The 23,231-nt window shown below is 33.9% G+C and overlaps 1 protein-coding gene across 1 annotated transcript; it reads left to right on the top strand.

Moving 5' to 3' along the window:
• The first annotated feature begins 899 nt into the window (after positions 1–899).
• SFI1 (spindle pole body protein Sfi1) lies at positions 900–22,274 on the top strand. The gene is made up of 12 exons (XM_051214660.1): positions 900–1,352; positions 3,666–4,479; positions 4,839–5,128; positions 7,570–7,855; positions 8,360–8,587; positions 11,332–11,622; positions 12,404–12,682; positions 16,209–16,478; positions 16,549–16,648; positions 20,707–20,800; positions 20,833–20,896; positions 20,930–22,274. Exons 2-12 carry the CDS (start codon positions 4,453–4,455, stop codon positions 21,038–21,040), a joined length of 2,040 nt encoding a protein of 679 aa, XP_051067841.1. The 5' UTR covers positions 900–1,352; positions 3,666–4,452; the 3' UTR covers positions 21,041–22,274.
• The last annotated feature ends 957 nt before the right edge of the window (positions 22,275–23,231 follow it).

Raw genomic sequence — 23,231 nt, 5'->3', positions numbered from 1 at the left:
CTAAAACTAATCTGGTCAGCATTCAATGTCGCAAAATTAAAAAGCTATTTGTTTTGAGGATTTATTTACCTCTACAGTAACAAAGTTATTTGTAAATTTTCAGTATAGTCTTCGACACTTTTAATTACAACTTCAAGAACAGTGAACCACCCCAATAAGTTTAGGCATTGTATTTCATACAAGTTACTTTACGTTCACATTTTGTTTGTTTACTCGGAAAATAAACCAATGAAAAACGGACAATACCTATCTGGAAATAAAATAAAAGCTACAGATCAGATATACCTAGCAATGTACAGGAGTAAAACCTAATGAAAACACTAAAAATATTACAAAGGGACTAAGATTTCGTTAAGAACCCTGACATTTTGCTAGAAATGGTAACTACAATTTCTTTTTTAAGGATTCTATTTTCTACATGACATCCGCTTTTGTCTTTGTGATGTTCGCCGCTTTTCTTTGGTCCGTTAGCCCTGTGAGTGTTTGAAGGTACTGCTTATGTTGCTACTGATATCGTTTATGATTAACATTATTTGTTGTAATCGATATCGCCAAATGAAATAACACAAACACCTGACAGCCAACATAGAAAGAAGACAAATTGCGGAAAATCGTAACTTTTAGAGTAGAACAGCCAGTATAAATCGACAAACCAGCATATATGTAGCAGCAAAACATGACTTTCAAGCACACAGAAATTAAGCAGTGTTGGAAATTAACAGACATTCTTTTAACCACGAGCTCAGTCAAAAGACTTAACTGTTGATACACAGAGTTGCTCATGTCCTGTAATCTTTCTTCAACATTAAGGAGGGTTGACATGATGAACAACTGCTCAATATAAGCCCTTCATTCAGATATTGAATATTATTAAATAATCTGTAGTTTCACTGGCGGTTATTCAGTTGGGCGTCTTTTGTAACGAGGACAACGATACTATGATGACTTTAGTGCACAGAGTACCTTCGAGCTAGACACGAGTCGCTACATATCAAGTATCGTTCGAGAAGCTTTTTAACTATCAGTATGAGCCGACCTCTACTATAAAAGCACAATGAATTCTAACAAGGAATTTCCGAATAACTTCGGAGCTTATATCTCTAAAGTTAAGAGGGATATTTTACAAACCATTAATGAAAAGAATTCTGTGGGTAGTGTCACTAGGATCGATTGTCGTAATTTGAAGTCTCAACTCTTCGATGTGTCGGAAAATGTGGCTTGTGATTATAAACACATGAGCTCATACACTTATGACAATCTAGACACTGAAATCTCCGCCGGAAAAAACAACAACTACACACAGTCGGTTATATATTCGGGCGGCTTGTCGGGGACGTTAAGTTGTGAAGAATGTAAGTTCAGTTTCATGCATCATTTTGCCCCGAGCTCCCAATTTAGGGGAAAATTTGACCCATTTTGGTGAAATTTCGGGGAAGCCGCTATAGTAAACTTTGGGAAATTTTTAGGGAAATAGCACCAAAACCCAAAAATTTCCCCTTAACCTTAGTGAAGGTTATTTGACTTAGTTGGCTTCCCCGTAATTTCCTCAAACTTGGGTGATTGGGTTGGACAGATAAGTTGTGTGAGATTGTGTCAAATGTGTAGATTCCGTAAATCTCGAAGTGAGTCTTACTTTCAACAGTCGTTTTTGGCCTTATAGATGCACATGTACTTAAAACGGATAGGTTTATGATGCTGTTCTACTCCACTTCTTGGTTTAAACCAAGATTAGTAGGTTAACTCACGAGTGGCCAAATCTCCAAAGCTTGAGGAAGTTCTGGAGAAACCCACAAAGTCAAATGATTTTCACCAAGGTTGAAGGCAAATTTTGGGGTTTCGGTGCTGTTTCTTCAAAATTTACCTAAAGTTTACTACACCATCTTCCCCGAAATTGGGAGCTCGGGGGCTATATGGCATTCAAACATGTTATTATTCTTACGTAAGTGTTATTACATTTGCTTTCCGTGTGCTCTTTAGTGGGGATGCACGTACCCACCTCTAAAAAATAGCTATTAGTAACAAACTGTATTTCCCAGAATCCCTCTATTGTCTTGAACATTTCATATTTTTCTTACAGAAACTCAAGAAGACTTGATCATGTCTTTTATACCATTATATAAAATTCACCAGTTGAAATGTGGTTCTCGGACTGAGTTTAAAGTAGTTCCTTGTTGATTATTTCTAAGACCTTAAACTTCATTGATTACCGTCTTGAGTTTTTAGGACTATTGGACGTATGCTAAGATACTTTTTCAATATCTGAAGTTACGGCATGACTCTGATAGTAGTTTTTATACACACTTAGTCTGGACTAAGTCTTGTACATAAAATAAGATCTTATGAAGTGCTTATCATACACTAGTCAGACACCATCGTTAATTCGTTTGTGTGAGACTTTCATATCATTCTGGTTTAAAGTATTGGTTTTTTGTTAGGTTTTCAATGCAAAGAAATATATGTTTCATACATTCTTTAGAACCCGGTTTACATATGCTTTACATTGAACTATAGATTTATTTAGGGGTAAACCATGAAACGAAATTGTAAAAATCTTAATAACAATTTATTATTTGGGCTCTTCGGTTATGTTTTCATATATTTACATTACTTCAAAACTGTGTGTTTATTCGATATGAGCTTTTCGCAAAGTTGTCTTTTTCAACATACTTCATACTCATTCATCTAAATATAGGGCGTTTTAATATATAATAGCCCAAGATTGAAATAAATAGCTTCAATATTTCATTTTAGCGCTTATTGTCCGACTCCTCTGTGATAGAATCTGTAGTGCTGCAGACGAAGTCTAGATATTGCTTACATCGTGTTTGTTCTGTCAGCTTAACGGTATGTCAAAAGTCAGATACAAGTTGTGTTTAGAATAGGTATATTTTTGACAGGCTAATATTGAACGCCAGACAAGGAAACAAAAGATGCGGCGATCCTATACAGTATCTGAATTTGGTAATACACTGACTAAAAGACTAATAAGGTGACTCAGTTCTTATAAGATACGCAAGAAATACAGGACGTAGATAGGCATACCATCATACAAACGTATAAAGCATGTTAACGGTGAATGACAGGGCCAAATATGTGGACAAAATAAATGGAAAGATTGTGATAATTCATTTATCCGAAGGTAAAAGTAAATCACCATGTGAAAAAGTGTCAATTACTAAATTTGCATGATATTAAATGAGACAAGGATTTTGGCATCAAGCAACCTTTACCTTATTGTAAAAAATGCTTCTGTTCTGAACGAATCGCCTAAAATTGACCATTATTTGAAGTTAAAGTTCAATAGAGTTCAAATTTTTAGATCAGTCAGCCGGAAAGTACAATCTTGCATAAATGGGCATCGACTCAAGTTGTTAAACCATACTAGTACAGTGAGATGAAATTGTGAAGACAAGTCCCTGATTAGTAGAACCAATAACAGCGTCAGTGGCAGAAGAAAAGATTAAAAACAGGAAATTTAATACAAGAAGAAATAATTTATTCTCAAAAGTAAAAGAAATATTATAAAGTGATTTTGAAACTTTGGATCTAAGGGTTGATATAGAATGAATGCAACTTGAATGATGTTATAGTTGTATGCAGAACTTACATCATATACATTCTATTTGAGCACAGAAATGTTGTTTATATTATTCCCTTTTTTCTAGGTTACTGCTTTACGTTAGTGATACGTTCTCGAATGCGCATTTACTTTGGTTCCTGGCTACGTTTAGCTACAGATTATAAATCTGCACGTATTTTGCGTGACCATAATCTTCTCAAATCATCTTTACTCTTCTGGAAATACGGTATCCTTTTTACCATGTAAAGTAATTGCCATCGAAATAGTAATTCGTCCTCCTAGATATGATTTTCAGAAAATTGATAACGAGGTACAAATTTGTTCCATTTACTAAAATTTAAACAATTAAGCTGTTTGCATAAGCTTCATTTATTACAAAACCTATCCTGACCAATTACAGTATGTTGTGTGGCGATTGAAACGTACATTACTTTTTAATGGATTGTTCGATTGATGAAGTACTTTATATTTAACTCATACGTGATGTCATCTTGGAGTTTATATTCTATTCCCACTTTTAAAGTCAATGAAACTACCTGCGATAACTTTTAGTCCGTGATACATTTTTACCTGAAGGGTGTATTTTGTCATGACGCTGACGTCAATGGTTCATATGAGCTAAGCTGTCTTAACAGAATTAACTTGGTAAATCATTTAGAATTCGACTTTCGAATCTCGCTAAAATTTGCAAACAAAAAGGCTACACATCATCATAACATGAATATAAAGGTAATTGTGTAAGTTCATTTTTGTCTTCCGAATAAGACGTGCGGACGTTTACTCAATATTGACGTTTTATCTTTCAGTCGCGCTCACTTTTTATTTGGGTATCTTACGTACAAAAAAGACGGAGAAGAAACAAGTCAAAAAGTATGGCAAATGCTAATTATCGTCTTCAGGTGAGTAAACAACCTTATTTTCGGTACTGTGAAAAAACTAGCAAAAAGTTAAGCTTGTCGAATCGTATGGGTATTACTTAGAGTCCAAGCATCAATTACCGGAATAGATATAATAATATCGTGGGTTTTATTCCAGTCATTTGCATAACTGAGTAGTTGGATCTACATTCATGACGATGACCATTACTTTTTTGGAGACAGTTACAAACGCACTTTGTCATATTGATTGTATGACATTTGTCTTCTAGGACATGAATTTATGTTCTGTCTAGTTCTTAGAATAATCAGTTTGCTTTTTGACTGAAGGTCTTTTTATACGATTACCAAATAATTTATAATTCCACTTTTAATAAATCAAGGCATTGCAAAGCCACATGACATGTTGGAAAACGAAATATTTTCTAACTGGGAAATCTGCTGTTGAAAAATCCCTTTTTGCTGCAGCAAGAGCTCACGATCGTCGGCATATTTTACGTAAAGCTTTATTTGTTTGGATGTTAAAACATCAGTTTTGGAAACAAAAAAGAGTATTACGTAGAACCGCACTAAAGTTTCTTCACAATAAATTGAACAAAGCTATCATGGTGTCAGTAATTCAAGAGTGGTATCACCAAATTTTAGATATCCAAATTTCAAATAAACATAATAGGTAAGCTCAGTTACAAAGTATTTTATCAGTGTTATTTATATGGAAATGTGTTGCTCTATGGTACATTTCAATCTCTACAATATCAAACTTATTCATAACAATAATTTATCGTGACAGTACTTCTCGCGTGTTTATTTCCTTGTTAGTTGAGTTTAAAATTTAGCTTTTTATTGTTCATTTTTATGACTCAGATGAAATAAGGGAATATCTGCAAAAGTTTAAGTGATTTAATAATACCAATTTGTGCACAGATTAGTCATCAAATGCTGGTCAGTAATATTTTCAAATCATAACTACTATTTATGGTTTATCTACCATGAGTTAATCTAGTCGCCTGTCTACTGTTTTAATAAATACTTTAAGAAGTAGTCAAAGCTTCAGAAATCTTCACTTTTTCTAACATCGATTTACTTCTTAATTATACTGTAAATGCTCTGATAGTATATTTATTAAAAGGTGTTATATAACTCATAGAAGTATTCTAAACCCAATATCATTAAGGACGAATAAAGTATGTACTGCTAAACATACGAAGTGTAGAAAATCTTTATTGTTTAACTTCAACTGTACATCCACGATCCCACACTCGGGACGCGGATCCAAGACCCTCTGTTTCGTGCAAACACTTAACCTCTGGACCACTGAGCCGCGATCCATTGGTGTTGATGTTTAACTTCAACCAACCGCGTCGGATGTGATTCAGTTGACCACTGAAGACAGTGGAGGATGGTCGCGCACTATCGTGGATTAGTTGAAGTTGGAAGTTAAAACTGACGTGTCTCGGCTCCACAACCCTTTACTGATATTTCATTCTTTTAACAGAGTGGAGCATAAACATATATATTGCTTTGAATGAAATCAAGAAAACAATATGGATTATTCCATAATGCCCCCTCAATGCTCTGATACAACCGAGGATGAGGAGAGTCCGTTCTCCCCCTTAAAATGCTCTCACATGGCCACGCGTACACAGCGACTGACGGAGAAGTCCTACTCACTGCCTTCTTGCGTTGGGGGTGTTGTTTAGAAAATCGAGAAAACGAAAAGCGAATATCCGGTGCTTTAACCGGGTTGATGGACACGGGGGGTCCATCTAGGGGTTAAAGAACCCTTATCCTGAACCGATGGTACACATGGGCCCCAGGATCCTGAGAAAACAAATGGAGTATGAACCAATTGTCAATTGCCGTCTACCATGGGACTGCATCTCCTAACGTTGCTCCGCTGCCTTGTGGATTAAACCTCTAGGTCAGAGGCTACGGATGTGGCCCCCTGATCAATTGCAGTCCTAAACAACAATAGGAAAATACAAGCAAACAACACCATGTGAATTTAAACTTCACCCCATTGCACAAGAAGGTGGCTATCAGGAATCCGTAACTAAGTGGATAGTGCGATGGCGTTTGACGCGCACTGTACTGGGTTCGAGTCTCGGAGTGAACATCAACTCTAGGATGCTGGTATATCAAGCTGACGAGTTCCAAATAAGACGAAATGCGCGTCCTGGATTCCACTGCTAGCCACTATCCGTCTTTGCTCATGATTGTAATTGGCTAAAAAATAAAGGTAAAACTAGGTAATTAATTTAATCCATATTCGATGTGTTTCCTGATCTTATTTTTAAGTGTGTTGAAATATAGGTAGAATCAACTAAATTTACTTATACATCAGATAAATACAATGAACACAGGTAATTTTTATTTTCCATAAGTTATAAACATTCAATAAATAGGAAATCAGTCAACATGATGTACTCATTTGATGATATCAGATTTATATTCCAGTTACACATGGCACTAATTGTTAATCTGAAGGATTGTATTTCGACTTTACACATGATAAAAAAATTCAGACTTCTGAAAAGTATAGAGCTTAAACTAAAAATCTATTTGATGTTTCCTGGCTTTTGATTTATCTTCAGTTGATGAAGTCTGTTATAATGTTGTCTTGAACATTATTTTCAATGTGTGTTGGGGACGATATATCCCCAAAACTCATATTTGTAATTTTATCATATCGATTAACTTATCGATTGAATGATTAAATAGCAGTCAATTGATGAACTCATTGATTAATGTTTAAAATTTCCCATGACAATATCGATTATATATATTTGTATATATACGTTTTAAATTGTGTTTGTGGGCTCGCTCGTTTTCTAGCTGTTTGCAGAATATATTTTCCATGCCAAGCTTGGACTTCTCCTTCTAGGTAGCGGGGCTGGAACGCATCAATAGCTAGATTACTGGTCTTTGGTCACTGAGTCTTGTTCTCGTTCGCAGATTAAGTGAACTCGTAAAGCTTGAAACCTAACAATGTGGGAAATTAAATAGTATATCCTTTGATTTAAATTTTTTCACTGTCGAGTTGAATGTTCGAGTTATTACAAAACAAATAAATACAAATCGTAATCATCTGATCTTGATTCTCCTTTCCTGTAGGTATAGAATTTTGAAGACGTTCCTAAAAATTTGGTCATATGGAAGCAAAGTATCAATTATAGAACGTCAAATGTATTTTTCTGCTTGTAATTTACATTCTATTTTAGTACGTCGTCGGTGCTTTTTGTTATGGAGAAATTATGCATTATATAAGAGAAAAAAACACAAACAAATAAAATTTGTTATTCGATTTTATAAAATAAATCAAATAAAAAAGTACTTTGTTGCTTGGATGAATTATCATTTTGTGGCTGTTGATCATCGCAGTAGTGTTCAATCCATGAGTGTAAGTTTTACGAACTATGGAAAATTAGCTGTTCTTTGAGCCTTATTATTGACAGGTTACTGTATTGTAGCCTTGCTAATAGTTTGCTAACTAAAATTCGGTTGTCATATTACTTCAAGTTATCAGATCTCTGATATCACTGCTTAGTGATCAATCACCATAAATATATCAGTCATACGCGTCATAGCGGGACCAATATTAAAAAACTGAAAATTTGAGCTTTTAGCTAACTGCATCCAAACACCTAACATCTTGAGCATTATATTAAAACTTGCTAATATCTGGTGATGTGATCATAAGCCAATTCCAGGTGATTCGTATTCTACAGAAATGAATCCTTGGAGATTTAACTTTCAGTTTGAGTTATGCTCAAAGATTTTATACAAAACTAGTAGCATTCTGTTAGAATTGTTTAGATTATTACTATTTCTATTGGTTATTTAGTAAATTATACTTTAATTGTAAGAACATTAATACTAAAAATAATAATCTCTTCATTTCAAGATGAAACATAATACATCATTAATCAAACAGTGTTTACTGAAATGGAAAGATTATTGTACTACCAACCAATTATTATTGTCGAAATTATCTCATTTTAAAAAGTGTCAGAAAAATAAACTACTCAAGGAATATTTTCAATATTGGTTGAGTAATCTTCTCTCTAAACAGTCACAAGAAATAACAATCCGGAGTTTTAGAAAACATAAATTTATGGAAAGCATAAAAAGGGTAAGTCAGTGTTTAAAGTAAACTTCAATGCTTTTCTATCTTCAAAAGAAATTAATGGAGTTATAAAGATTTCATACTTATATGATAACGCAATGAACATTGAAAATCGAAGGAATATGTATGTAAATGGTTTAGCTTGCGCAAATATGGTATGATACTAAAAGGAAATAGCCGCAAACCACTCAATGTGTACATTAACTGTCAGCTTTCACTTAACACTTTATACTTAATAACCAATCGTAAATTTCATTTTACGATGCTATATATTTACTCCATTATAAAGAACTCTTTTTCATGGTTTTACTTTGTAGTTCATGTCAGATTCACAGTTTGTGTGGAAACACCATTGCAAATGTTTCCAGTTCACGAAATGTGTACTTAAAATAGACATGTTCATGCTATTTAAAGCTTATAGTACATCTTGACGTAAAACCCTGAGCTATTATTTTCAAATCTTCATCTTGATATTTAAAATTGAACTGGATATTCACTTGGTATTGTTTTACTTGAATCTTCCCATTGATGTTTTAGGACTGAAATTAATCAGTCTTTTATTGGCATATGTGCATACTGTGCGTATGCCTTCGAGTCCCAGAGTGAACATCAACTCTGAGATGCAGGTACATCCAGCTGACGAGTCCCAAACAAGACGAAACGCGCGTTCTGGATTCCACTGCTAGCCACTATCAATCTTTGCTTATAAACTGGATATTGTTTAAATTTGTAATCACTCATCATAAAATTTATGCCTAATAGTCATATAAATACTGAAATATTCATTACTTTATTATTATGCAAATACACTTGACATTCTTTAATTTCGGGTCAGTCAAATTTGCTAATAGCTTTCATTTAGAAATACCAATACTAGCAGTCGTTTGACTTGTAAAGTTTTCCTATCCTTGTGAATTGTTCAACCAACGGCAATTTTGAAATGATATCGAAATTACTAAAATTTTCGGTGTTTTTGTTCACGTAAAAATCTTTTTTTCCCTTTACCTAACATTCTTAAATTTATATAATTATCAAAGTTTCTTCAGTTGTATTTTCAAGCAATCTTTACTAATAGCTCGTAAGAACTATACGATTGTTTTTCATTTATTAATAATAAGTTAGCCATTTTTACTTACTTTCAGTTAGAAGATATTTGTTGAATGATGAGGATGACCTAAGTGAATATGTTCACCTTGATGATGTCCTATTACAATAGGTGTTCTGTAATTACTTGATAGTTGGGAAATATTCAGGTGTCATCAAAAATAATGATTAGTTGTCATTTTCTAGAAAATAAATTCAATGAAATACTTTGGATTTATGTACCAAATATGATATAACGGAAACTAATAGGAATTTGTTCTTGCTCTGAGACACTAAATACTTTTTACAACAAGATTTTACAACTTGTAGATTCGAAACACTAGAAATAGATCACTCTACTTGACCACATAAACTCAGATACGCAAGTCTGATCAAATATTAAGAACCAGATTAGATTAAACGGTAGCTCATTAATATAAATCACAATGAATCAACACAGTGAAAATCCGAGTAGAAACTAACAGTTAAGGAATTTACGACATTTTATAGTCCTATATATTTAATGTAACTAGGATGTGCTTATCTTTCTTCATTAGCTAATTATGTCTTTCACCAGCACATCCCAATTTAAACATAATGTATCTTAGTTCATGTTCGTACTTAACCTATCTTACTCATCGTATGAATAAACAATGAACAGCAAATCCAATGAATTTCTTTATAGTCTTCTTAAACTTTGTTCTGTACACCATCATCCTTATTTGAATGGACCAATGATCGCCAATCCAAGATGGTTAGTATATTCCAGATGTTCATTTATATACATACAGGACTAGACCACGGAGCAGACCAAATGAGTAATACTATTAACTCGGAACAACAACATTAATGGTAAGAAAAATGAAATACTGGGTACACAAATAATCTGTTCTAGTTCATGAGTTGAAAATGCTATATCAACAATTTACGGTTCTAATAAATGCTTGAGACTAGGGTAATACGAAAATAATAGAACTAAACTACTTAATTGACATGCAGTCAATATATATAAATAAAATCGTGGAAAAATAGCTTCGAAAGTTTCTACCTCATAGTTAAATTGTCTCTTACAACAACAGTAGCCTTATGAATTATACTTTGAAAATAGGATTGGTTAAAGCTGTTATTAGATTTAATTGCAATCAATGATACTTGGATTTCAGGTACATCCAGAAAACGAGTCCCGAGTGAAATGAAATGTGCCACCGTGTATCTCACATTGCTAGTCACTATCGGAAATATAAACAACACTACCTTACTACCGTAGATTTCTGCACAGAATTTTAGGTTTTTATTGATAAAAGGTTATCATTTAGTAGAATTAAACTTTGAGAAATGTAAATTATACTTTATGTTACTGTTTAACATCGGGCTATTTATGCAAAAACAATATAGATTCAATTATTTAGATAAATCAGTGTTTGATTTCTATGATACTTTTTGTTTAATAATCGAGTCTTAGAAATTTCGGCTATCAATTTTAAGCTACTACATTGATATGTATAAGTGATTCGACTTAGCTGCCAAAATACCAGCTCAGGAGAATGATTTTTCTAGATGTTAGATGAATCTAACCGTTCTAACACTGTTTCATTGATTGATGTTTGTGTTCGATTATATGCAAAGATACATTTGCCGTATGTTGAATAACCTCATTTTTTCCACAGTTGTTTCTTGCATGGTTACAATGGACGTCTAGTCGTCGAGAATACCTTTTGAAAATGCAGCTTACTTTTAAAATAAGTTTAGAGAATATGCGAATTGTTACTATACGAATTTGGTGGAGACACTGGAGATCTGTGTATAACTATTGTTCAAACGCTAAACTTGCATGCAGACTTTATGATAAACATATACTTGTTCAGTGTCTCAATTGCTGGTCTGCTTTTATTACTATCAAGAAACATAAAATCAAATTATTTAAAACAGCTAATGACTTTCGAATTCGAACAATTCAGGTAAGTTAAATCACTTTTTAACGAATTGAGGTATCATTAAACAAATAAATATTTGAGCTATCTATTTCTTAAATTTATCATGGAAGATAATTATTATACGTCAGTGTAATTGATTCAGTCAGCCATAAGCGACATAGAACTTGGTATGTATGTCCATCTATTGAAGTTGCCACATCATATCAGCTTAACGAGACTCAAGAGTAGTAAATTAGTAACAGTATGAGTAGTAGTAGGATAGACTGGGCGTGGAAAGTTATGATTCAAGGAGAAAATATGGGTTTGTGAAATACTACTCAAAAAGATTGATTGCCTTTATCTTTTTGTTGATTTCTTATTTTTGTATATTCTTCTACCTGATCAATAACCTGTTATAAGAACAAGTAGTTAGCAGGATAAAGGTTGCTTAGGTACTTGGTCTCTATTATATATGGAGGTTTGGTAGCTCAAACGTCATTTGCTTTACAAACTGACATCATTTGGAGAAACGTTTAAATAAAATGGATAACCACACTTTAAGACGAAACAGTTGTTCAGTGTTCCCTGGTATAAACTCGGGAACCTCTTCAGAAGTTTAAATATTTGTATGGTATACTATTACTACTACTAGAAAGGAAGGACAAAGTGGGTTGGAGAATGCTGGTCAGCGGCCTGTGTTGCATTGGAAGTAACAGGCGTAAGTAAGTAAGTATACTACTGAAAGCTAATAACTTTGAATTACTTCTAACTTTTCATCTCTTATTATCATTGTTTGATGCATCAAAACCATCTTTGTTATTTTCAGAAGCACTTCTTAAGCCAATGGCATTTGAAACTAATTGAAAATAGTAAATTTCAAGCTTTGAAATCCATAGCTCTTGTGCGATGGTCTTTATCCTTACAAGCAAAAGTATGGAAGGCTTGGCATTTATGGATTGGAAAACAAAAGTATAAAAGAAATAGACGAAAAACCGCTACCCAACGGTTTTATGAGCACAAAACTGTCGACGCTCTAAGACTATGGATTACTGTGGCTTTGAATAAACGTCATGAAAGGCATATGAAGTACTGTTCAAAATTTTGGGTATGTTTTTAAAAGTTTCGCTTATTTAATTTTTATTCTAATTTACATCATTGGAATGTATTCACGTTAGACTGAGCTCAGTCTTTTCAATGGAATTGTAATTACTACGATTACTAAATAATTCTCAATAGTATAATACTTCCTAACTTGGTTTTTCGTGGGTGCTTCCCCTTCATATTAGCACTCGGTCCTAAACTAGACGCTTCGAAATTTCCGAAAGTATACATATGGTTAGTGTAGTGAGTAGTTAGTTACTTATTTCCGAATGAAAAATCACGATCTTTTGGATAACAGAAAGAGAAGTTTAAGATCTGCATGAAACGTGGCGTGTTCATTTCGTATTAGCCTAATGGTTAGATACCGCATTATTTCATCTCATTCTAACCTCATTTTATTGTTGTTTACACAGTTGTATGGATAAATACGCTTCAATTTACCTTTTTTCTTTCATCTCTTTGTTCTCTCTAACCGTTTAAACCAACAATCGACACTCTTAATTTTTGTCTTTGATATTGTAATTATTTCTTCTTGTGGTCTTTCATAAATAGATCGTGTAGATTTACATGTATTGTCAATTATTTGCATTTATCCATCTTTCTGAACTCCTTACTTACGCCTGTTACTCCTCGTGCAGAAGCATTGGCCGCTTATCAGCATTCTTCACCGAACTCCTTCCTGAACAATCTTTTTCAGTTGCTACTCATACTTTAACTGTCTGCTTTCGAATCCTGACTCAGTGTGTCCTTGGTCTTCCTCTTTTTCGTTTCCCTTCAGCATTTCAATTTAACGCTTATCTCGTGATGCAGTTTGATGATTTCTGCAATGAATTTCCTATCTACTTCCAGCGTCTTCTCTGAATTTCCTCTTCAGCTAAAAAATGGTTTGTTCTCTCACAGTAGGATGTTGCTGATAGTATCCTGTCAAGGGACATTGAGTATCTTGCGTAAACAACTGTTGATAAATACTTGTACCTTTTTGATGATGGTTGTGGTGGTTCTCCAAGTTTCACCTCGATACATTAAAACTGTTTTGACGTTCGCATTGACGATCCTGAATTTGATATTTGCTTGCAGGCAGTTGTTCTGAGTTCCATATGTTCTTCAACTGTATGAATTAGGCCCTTGCTTTTCCGATCCCCGCTTTACATTTGCATCAGATCCTCCTTGTTCATTGGTGGTGCTGTCCAGGTACGTGGAACGTTCCTCCTCTTTCAGAGTTTCTCCATCAAGCATGACTGGGTTGGTGTTCTTCGTGTTGTATTTGAGGATGTTGCTTTAGCCCTTGTGTATGTTGAGGCCTCCTGCTTTAGAGACTTCTTCTACACTGGTTATCTTGACCTGTATTTGTTGGTGTATATGGGATAGAAGAGCTAGGTCACCTGTGAAGTCCAAATCGTCTAGCTGCATCCAACTTGTCCATTATATTCCGTGATTCCCGTCAGATGTAGGGGCCTTCATAATCCAGTCAACCACCAGGAGAAAGAGAAAGGAAGAGAGTAGGCAGCCTTGTCTTTCTCTGGTCCTCACTTGGAATGCGCCTATCAGCTGCCTTCTATGCACCACTTTGCAGTGTAGTCAGTCGTATGATTCCGTATGATGTTGACGAATTTCTGAGCTACTCCATAGTGTCGAAGAAGTTTCCATAATGTTCTCTTCTCCACACTGTCAAATGCTTTCTCATAATCAAGGAAGTTGATGTATAGTGACGATTTCCATTCAATTGATTGTTCAACGATGATCCGTAGTGTCGTGATTTGGTCTGTTCACTACTAGTCTGTTGATCTCGAAGCTGGGATTTTGTTGAAACCTTTATCCGGTTCAGCAACACTTTGTTGAGAACTTTTCGTAGCACTAACGATAGTGTGATGCCCCTGTAGTTCTCACACTTGCTGACATCCTTCTTTGGTATCTGTTCGAGGTCTTTTATCTGGAGATCTGTATATGCTGCCTCGATGTCCGATGGGTTCAGTGAGTCTGGTCTATTCAAGAGTTCTTCAAAGTGTTCTACCCACCTGTTATTCTGTTCTTAAATCTCATTGATTGGTTCACCTTCTTTGTCCTTGACTGGTCTCTGCTTTACTATATTTCTCTGCTAGTTTCTTCGTTGTATCATAGTTGTTTCATATTTCCTTCTTTTGCATTTTTTTCCGACGCTGTTGCTAGTTCTTCCACGTATTTCTACTTGTCGACTTTAATGCTCCTATCCACTTGCTTCTTTGATCCCTTTTTCAGTTGTCCTCTATCGTAATTTCTTCTTCTTTGAGTAGAACTTGTAAAGCTTGGAACCTGTTGTTGAGAGTTATCTTGAATTGGTTGAGTTTGTCAGTGCGTCAAAGGAAGACTGTAGTGAACCTTTGTAAGGCTGTTTGTTCAGTCATCCAATGCTTCTTTATCTTCAGTTTCATCTTGACAACCACCAGGTAGATGGTAATCTGAAGCTATATTGGTTGCTCTCCTGATTCTCACGTCTGCCATTGATCTTGTCAAATTTTTGCTGATGCGAATATGATCGATTTGGTTCTCTTTGCTGTGATTCGATGAAACCCATGTAGCTTTGTGTGGGGATATCATTCTGCCTTTAAACAGATTGGTGAATGTACATAGATTTGCAAATCTGTTACCGTTCTCGTTTCTTTCTCCCAGTCAGTCGCTGTCATTCCATGATATCTTCATATCCGTTGTTGTTCGTTCCGACTTTGGTGTTTAGATCTCCCATCAGGATGGTGAGATCCTTTCTTAGGCACTTCTCTATGATCGCTGCAACCTCTCATATAACTGATCTTTATTGTTGTCGTTGCTATCATTGGTGGGTGCATAACATTGGATAACATCCATTGTGATTTCCTCCTTTGTTTTGAATGATGCCTTGATGATGCTGGATCCATTAGTTTCCCATCCTATAAGTGCTTTTCATGCTTCTTTGAACAGTATCAGAGCAACTCGCTGAGTGTGCGGAGCATTTTCTTTTTCGTGACCGGAGTACAGCAGCATTTGTCTTGTATCTATCCTTTTTGTCCAACATCGTTCCAATGGGTTTTGCTTTTTCCGAGTACTGCCGAATTGTACCTCCTCATTTTCGTAGCTATTTGGTTGGTGTTCCCGGTCTCCCAAATCGTCCCAACATTCATTGTACCTATGTCAATTATTACTGTGATTGTTAGAAGTGGCATCGACCTCGTAACTTCCGAAGAATATTGGCTTTCACCAGAAATCTTCATTATTCTTCCGAAAGAAGATCCTTCAAATTGTAGGGTGGAGTTTAGATGGTTTTATTTATTTTATTCTGGTTAGCGCTTATTTAGCTATGTTGTGTTCTACAGCATGAGATTGCCAACCCTATGCCCAACCCTCCTCCTTTATGTTTGGAGTAACCCTAGTAGAGCTACATCCGGTGTTGAACTCCTTCGTACCATATTAAAAGTTCACTCAAAAAACCAGATACGGTTAGATCAAAAAATATTATTTGATTATTAGAATATTTTATCTAACTGCTTTTACATATCATTTGTAATTTTTTTTTGTTTCAGAACAATGACATTCGTGTTTTTAAATTAGTACTTAATACAGCAACACGTTGGTACTGGTGGACGTTTTCTAGAGGAATTAGTCAAAATTCAAGTGAACTTAATATGAATAGTATTTGGGCTGATATTTCTGAATTGACTAATGAAAATCGCATATCCAGACTTTCAGAATGTGGCAATAATTTCAGAACAATACGAAATCAAGAACTAACACCTGCACGTTATCCCGACTTCATTCTCCCTGAACTACATTCACTTGGGCTTACCAATGCTGTAAGTTGAAACGTTCTGTACACTACCAGTTTAATGCATCTTCTAAATGTTAACTATTATGATGTTTTAGATAGAATTCGAACAAACATCAGCTCATGTACCTCCATTAAATGAAACTTTTCACCATGAGACGTCCAATTGTCCAGATATTCATTCCTGTGGTTATCCATGTAAGTAATAGAATACACGTTAGTTTACTATTTCCGTATTTTATCGTTTAACAATCACTGTGTATACACGAAGGTTTGTTGAATGTAAATAATCGCTTTGGCGAATTGATCTTTTGAGACTTCCTCAAACAGTAATTAAAAGTATCCGTTTGATATTTCTGTTTGTTGACTACTAACTTACGACGTTAAGCTTAAAAGGAATCAACAACAGCACTGAACGGTTCTCTTGTCATTACCAAACATGTTTCCTCGATAATTTATTGCAGCAAAGTTTACCCCCAGAAAATTTGCTCCATTCCAAGTCAAATGAAGTGTCCCTCAACTAATCATATACGGTTTCCTAAATGCGTGACTGAAATCTCGTCAAAATAATAAAATAAATTGGAAAACAAATTTTAGAACTTAAGAGAATGACTTGATGTACAGATCTATTTTTTATCATACCTTCATTTGTAAAGTATTCTCATCACCCTGACTTTTTTTGCAAGTTGGCTAAAATTCTTCACCGTTTTTTTACGAATGATCTTACTACGCAGTAGTGCCATCAAGTACTCTGTAAAAGGAAAGTAGTTCCAGTTTTTTGCATTTTCTAATGTTTATCTAAGGTTTTTCAGCGTCCTCAAGTTTCCAGGTTATTTTTGTTGAGTATTTTTAGTGTACCTAATTTACATATAGCATACTATTACGAACTGTAAATATTTATTGTGAAAAGTTTATTCCCCGTTACTCTTTGATTGCATATCAATAATAATAAAAGTGATAACGCTCTCATATGTCTATTTATTTTAATTCTACAACATATTCATCTGCTAACAGTTACTGACTTATGTGAATTATCTAGTACACTAGTTTATGGATAAAATAGAATTATCATGTATTTTGTTAAACAAATAATTTAAGTGGTTTAAATGTAGCAAAAATAATCATTTGATTAAAGGGAACCACTGATATTTAACATTTACAAGTTAAATATTTTAGTTTCTACTGTAATAATCTTAAGTCATGTAACTTCTCAAATGGGAGTTCTATTTTCATTTATACAAAGTATTGTATAATGATTATTCTAGATGATACTCTATATTTATTTCTAATCTTTTAGTTAATTATAAGATATTTTAATCTATGAAATCACAATTATTTTATTCACTTACCATAATATTTTTATAAATGATATTCATATAACAAATTCATAGATTATGTTTGATCCTAAGTTATATCATTAATTGTAGTCACAATATTAGGATTTCAGCTATTAAATCATCAATCAACAAATTTATATGTATATATCTTTTCTATTTATTCATTATGTATCATTACCAAGGTTTGATTTGATAATTTCGAATAAATTGAGCATTGGGTAGATTGGCATAAATAAATAATATATTTGTAATTTTCTGACGTTTCGTGGCTTAGTGTAAGTCACTTCTTCAGAGAAGTAATCATATGTATTATATTAAGCAAAGCAGTTGTCATTATTAAAGTTTAAATAAGTAAATAATATATTTGTAATATCCCAATGAGTAGGAAAATTAAATTTTCTGACGTTTCGTGACTTAGTGTAAGTCATTTCTTCAGAGAATAAATAGCCAAATTAAACTTGGATTAGTTGTAATTTGGTTATTTATTCTCTGAAGAAGTGACTTACACTAAGCTACGAAACGTCAGAAAATCTAATTTTCTACTCATTGGGATATTGCAAATATATTATTTATTTATATTCATTAATTCAACTATTATATCAAAAATATTTGTAGAAAAACATAAATCTAACAATTTAGCTAACTCTCGAATTGTTACTTTTACATAACTTAGATTATGTTTATTTAACAGAGTTAGTTTTTAGTAACGTTTAGTTTTATCATGCAAATAAATTGATTTGAATGAAAGTTTAGAGATTTCCTTAAGATATTCTCTTCTTATTGATAGTAATTGATAAACTAAACAATAATCTCACCAAATTCATCAATTGAATTCAATTCTCCTGATGTTCAGCATTTATTGTTCCAGTTTCTGATATAATCAAAATGAATTGTTAACAGATATATAGTATTATTATGCTACTGTGGTGCATTTTTCTATTCTAATGGTTGTGTATTGAACTGTTTTCTTTTTTTTTTAAAGAAAAACACTGATTTATTTAAAATTCACCTTCCTTTACTCTAATTGTCTAAGTTTGGGTAGACAGGTATATAGATTTGATGTAACTTATTGTATGCTATAAGTTATTAGTATTACTGGCTGGAAGTGCTAGTAGATCTGTTATTTATGGTAACCGGCTTTAATTTAAGCTCTAATATCCACTTCTTGTCAAGTTAATCAGATGATACATCTAAAGTTAAATGGTATAAATTGTAATGCTCAATCTTTACCAGGTTTTGGTCTAGCCTGAAGGTACTTTGTTGGGGGAGTGTAAGGAACAGTAATTGAAAGAATCTGGAAGAGAAAGGAACAAGAGAAAATGTGGACAGTTAACTCAGTAAGCACATAGAGTGCACTTACATCTTAAGGTTCAAATGGTAATAAAAGTAGTCAATAACAATTAGAAATAACACAAGGCTATTGGACAATTGAAACTATAATTTGATTGCATAATGCTTCGAGTATTTTGTAGTGGATTATTTTTGAGATAATTCCTAAGGCTTTGTATATCACTCGTCCTGATAACCGTTACTAGATATCTCCCAACGGTTTATAAATTTAAGAGGAAAATACAAAGCTTCAACTACAGTTTGTTATTGTACAACGCAGATTAACAAGCCGCAAGCGCAAAAAGCGAATTCGAGCAGAAACGTCAGTGCGAGAGACCAAGCAAGCAAGTGAACACACAGGCGAGTTAAGAGTCGAATCCAGTAGTAAGATTCAAGCATATATATATATATATATATAAGCAACTAACATTCAAGCTAGAGAAAGGGATTTATGCGTAGGCTGTCACACGTAATCAAGCAAACATGTTCAGACAGACGTGATAATGATAATATTACAAAGACAGAAAAATTGTTACTGTTCTAATGACACTTACCGTTAAATAAGTTAATTGAGGGGCTTGGCAAAGTTGAACGTAAACAGCCTTATATGTAGATGAGCAGCTATATTCGCTCCCCCTGCAGACAATGATATAAATAGATGACTGTGGTCGCAGAAAAATGTTAAACTGGATTGAATGACTAGGATACACAGAAAATAATGAATTACTTAAAATTAAGATAAAGCGACTCTGTAAGCTAGTATTTGTTACGTATATCTGAGTTTCCGTAGTTCACTGAGTCCAGGTAAAATGATCAAATATCAAAAGGATTTGGTGGTGTTTTTATAAGATTATATATATAAGCACAAAGATATATAAAATGTGTGGAATTTCATAATACATAGTTTAAACTTGATGATACGCGCGTACAAAACAAAGAGGAAGAAGATAATTCTTATTCAAAACAGTGAGAGAAATTATTAATTCATAATCGTGGCTATATACTGTTGTAGCCATTCAACTTTTCGACCATATCTCGTCATTATTGGGATCTTTTCTCTCTTTTTATTTTCGTCGTTAATGATTGAGACACATATTTTAGTGATGTGACGGTTTTCCCGGGACCTGTATTTGTTGATGAGTCGTCAATTTCATGAATGCTGGTTTAGCTCAGTCGATGCTGATTATGTCCGTTTTCTGAGCTTTTTTCTACAGTAACCGTTTTGTCAGTCCTTGAAACCACTTTAAACGGACCATCATAATTCACCTCAAAGGAGGCTGTATATCATCCCTTCTAATGGATACATGAATGACAATATCTAGTTGCTTTGGTATATACTCATCGTTTCTGTGGTCTGAGAAGTTTTATTTTTGAATCGTTCATGTGCTTCTTTAGACAATGTTTGGCTACATCAGTCGGAACACTTTTACCTGAAGCGAAAACTTCTCCGGGTAAACCTAGAGTAGTTCCAACCAACTCTGCTGGACAGTCTTACAAAATGTGTTCAAATGTTTGTTTAGAACTTTATTCCATTATTGCTCACTTGAACATTTGTCTTTGTTGCTTCTAACTTTCGCATTTTTATCTTAGTTCTCAACACACCAGATGTTCGTGAAATTAATTTATATCTAAACTCTTTGTCGGAGCGGGTATCTTACTACAGAATGATAAAGTCTAAATATAAGTAAGTAGTATAATTTTCACAAACATTTCCAGACTGATTTATCAACGCCTTTATTTAGAGGATCAGATGGAGAATAAAGCTAATTACAATAAAGAGGTGAGTTGATTTTAAGTAATACATTAGTTACAGGGATCTGGTGATGTATCTTTCAAGTATCACCTGAAGACGGAGAAAGATACATGTAACTTCCTCATCAAAGAACTACGGTCTTTCTTTGTCCAGTTATCTAAGTCCACATAATATAAAATAGTTGTTTATTAGTGGATTTTTAACTTTAATTCAGTATCAATCGCTTTTTTGTACTGCTTCACTGGAATTTGTTGTTAATGACGCTTTCGTGTCTTTCAAGTCTAATAATGATGTAAATCTTGGTTGGTAGTTATTTTCACTTTGGTATGTTAATAAAATATTTGATGATGTGTCTTGATGCTTTTTTGCTGAAGCGCGCACAGACCTTTATGTGCGTAATTATGACAGACTTATTTTGTAACTAGTTTTTGCTACTATCTTCATTCTTTTCACTAACTCTCATAATTTGTTCGTTTACTATGAGTGACTGCAAAATAGTTGTCTAAAAATGCATGACATTATATTTCCATTTTCGTTTTGAATTCTCCAATATCATGACACTGATTACATCTTACAAAAACAGTGTTGCACGTATATGTCTATTGTTCTCCATTACGTGTTGTTATGATAACAGAACTCTAATGTATTTACTGTCTTCGTTTACAGCCCACAGTGATGTTCCCATTTTATCCTTCATGTGGATACACATTTTGAATTATAACAATTGTGATCGGAATTAATAACTACTTATAATTGTGGATTAATAAACTAAAAGAAAGTGAAACACACCAATTCCTGACAATTTAAGTAACGCCCAGTATATTTTTCTTGTGTATGTAGATTGTATTTAATATTATTATCAATAATGACTTTATTCAATATTTTATCTTGATACACATTATTGAATTCTCAGAACGAGGTATTTCAAAAAGTTTCTTTTACAAAAACAAAAATGAAAAGTGAAGAGCAGAAGGTGAAAAACATTTGAATTTGTAGAAGTTTTAGATTAGACACATGTTTAAGAATACAGGTCATTGACTAGGTTAACTCAAACAACCTGTTCATCACATAGTATGTTTGCTAGATAAGGTAATATAGAACCTTTTACGTCAGCTTGCGTGCATGGATTCTAATGCACTGAAGTCTCGTTCTACCAGAAGCTATAAAAGATGAAAGTCATGGATGAAGAGGACGGTCACTATCTGATAATGTAACACCCATCAGGAGTTTGTAAGACTTAAGTTGTCTATCCGCAACCATATTAATAATGGCCTCAAAAGATTCACCACACACCCTGCTAACTGTCTTCAGCAGTTTTAGAAATATAGAAAAGAATTGACAAACTGTAAGATTAAATGAATAATCCTGAAATCATGCAGCCTCTTTATGTAGTCGGTCAGGCGGAAAACGTACTTCGATAACAGTAAAACATGAAAAGACCAAGAAATCAGAGGAAAGGTAACACCAAGATAAGTAACCCACGACACTGTGTTTATCAAAGAATCTCCAATGTTTCAAGGATTATGGGACACCATCATTGTGTTTAGGTGCTGTTCATGTCTCGGGATAAAGTTAACAGTTTGACATTTAGACGAATTAAGTATGGGACCATTAACAGCAGACCACTATTTGTTACGAGACAAAAACTCATCTATTTCAAGGAGATGTAAAGAGGTAGAAACTGGCATACATACAATGAGATCGTCCACACATTTAATAAATGTGTTTTCTGTGGAAGATCATTCAGAAAAAAAGAAAACAATAGGCAAAGGAACAGCTCCTTGTGACACTTTCATGAGACAGTAAAGACATTGAACACTTTCTTACGAATAGTGTGCTGTTCTCTTCCAGAGAGGTAGGAACATAGTCAGTTGGTTATCGAGCTGTCAGCGTTGTTACCTAAAAGTTGTCTTGGTATAGAATCGAAAGCAAAAGTATAGTACCCTTTTCCAAGCTGAACACTATATTATGATGCAGAGCGATAGCAGCATCTAAGGTGCTTCTTTTGCATTTGTAAGCAAACTGATACGGATCAATGTGCTCTTTAATTGCAGGTTGAAGTGTAAGTATCAATAATTTTTCCATTGTTTTGGGGAAAGGTGAAGTTACTGCTATGGGTATAAATTTCACATTTTTATTGTCAGATACCTTCTTACGTATAAGGATTATTTTTACCTTCCTCCACGTTTTCGGTATGAGATTGGTTAAGAACAATCTGTTAAAGGTACTCATGAATGAATAACACAGAACATTAGCACATTGTAGCGGCAAATAAATCCCCAAAATGAATAGCTCTAAGTTTTCGACATTGGGTGCTGACCAAATGTTTTAGTGGACTCATCTAGCTGAAGGCGCTCGGTCA

This window comes from Schistosoma haematobium, chromosome 2 (genome assembly GCF_000699445.3).
Source record: "Schistosoma haematobium chromosome 2, whole genome shotgun sequence".
NCBI lineage: Eukaryota > Metazoa > Platyhelminthes > Trematoda > Strigeidida > Schistosomatidae > Schistosoma > Schistosoma haematobium.
The sequence above is the reverse complement of the archived record's forward strand: the minus strand, read 5'-3'. Positions and strand labels throughout refer to the sequence as shown.

Coding starts and splice junctions, on each gene's coding strand:
- SFI1 (XM_051214660.1), top strand. CDS start 4,453: ATGGCAAATGCTAATTATCGTCTTCAG. Junction 7,856..8,359: donor GTAGTGTTCAATCCATGAGT/GTAAGTTTTACG, acceptor CTTCATTTCAAG/ATGAAACATAATACATCATT. Junction 8,588..11,331: donor TTATGGAAAGCATAAAAAGG/GTAAGTCAGTGT, acceptor TTTTTTCCACAG/TTGTTTCTTGCATGGTTACA.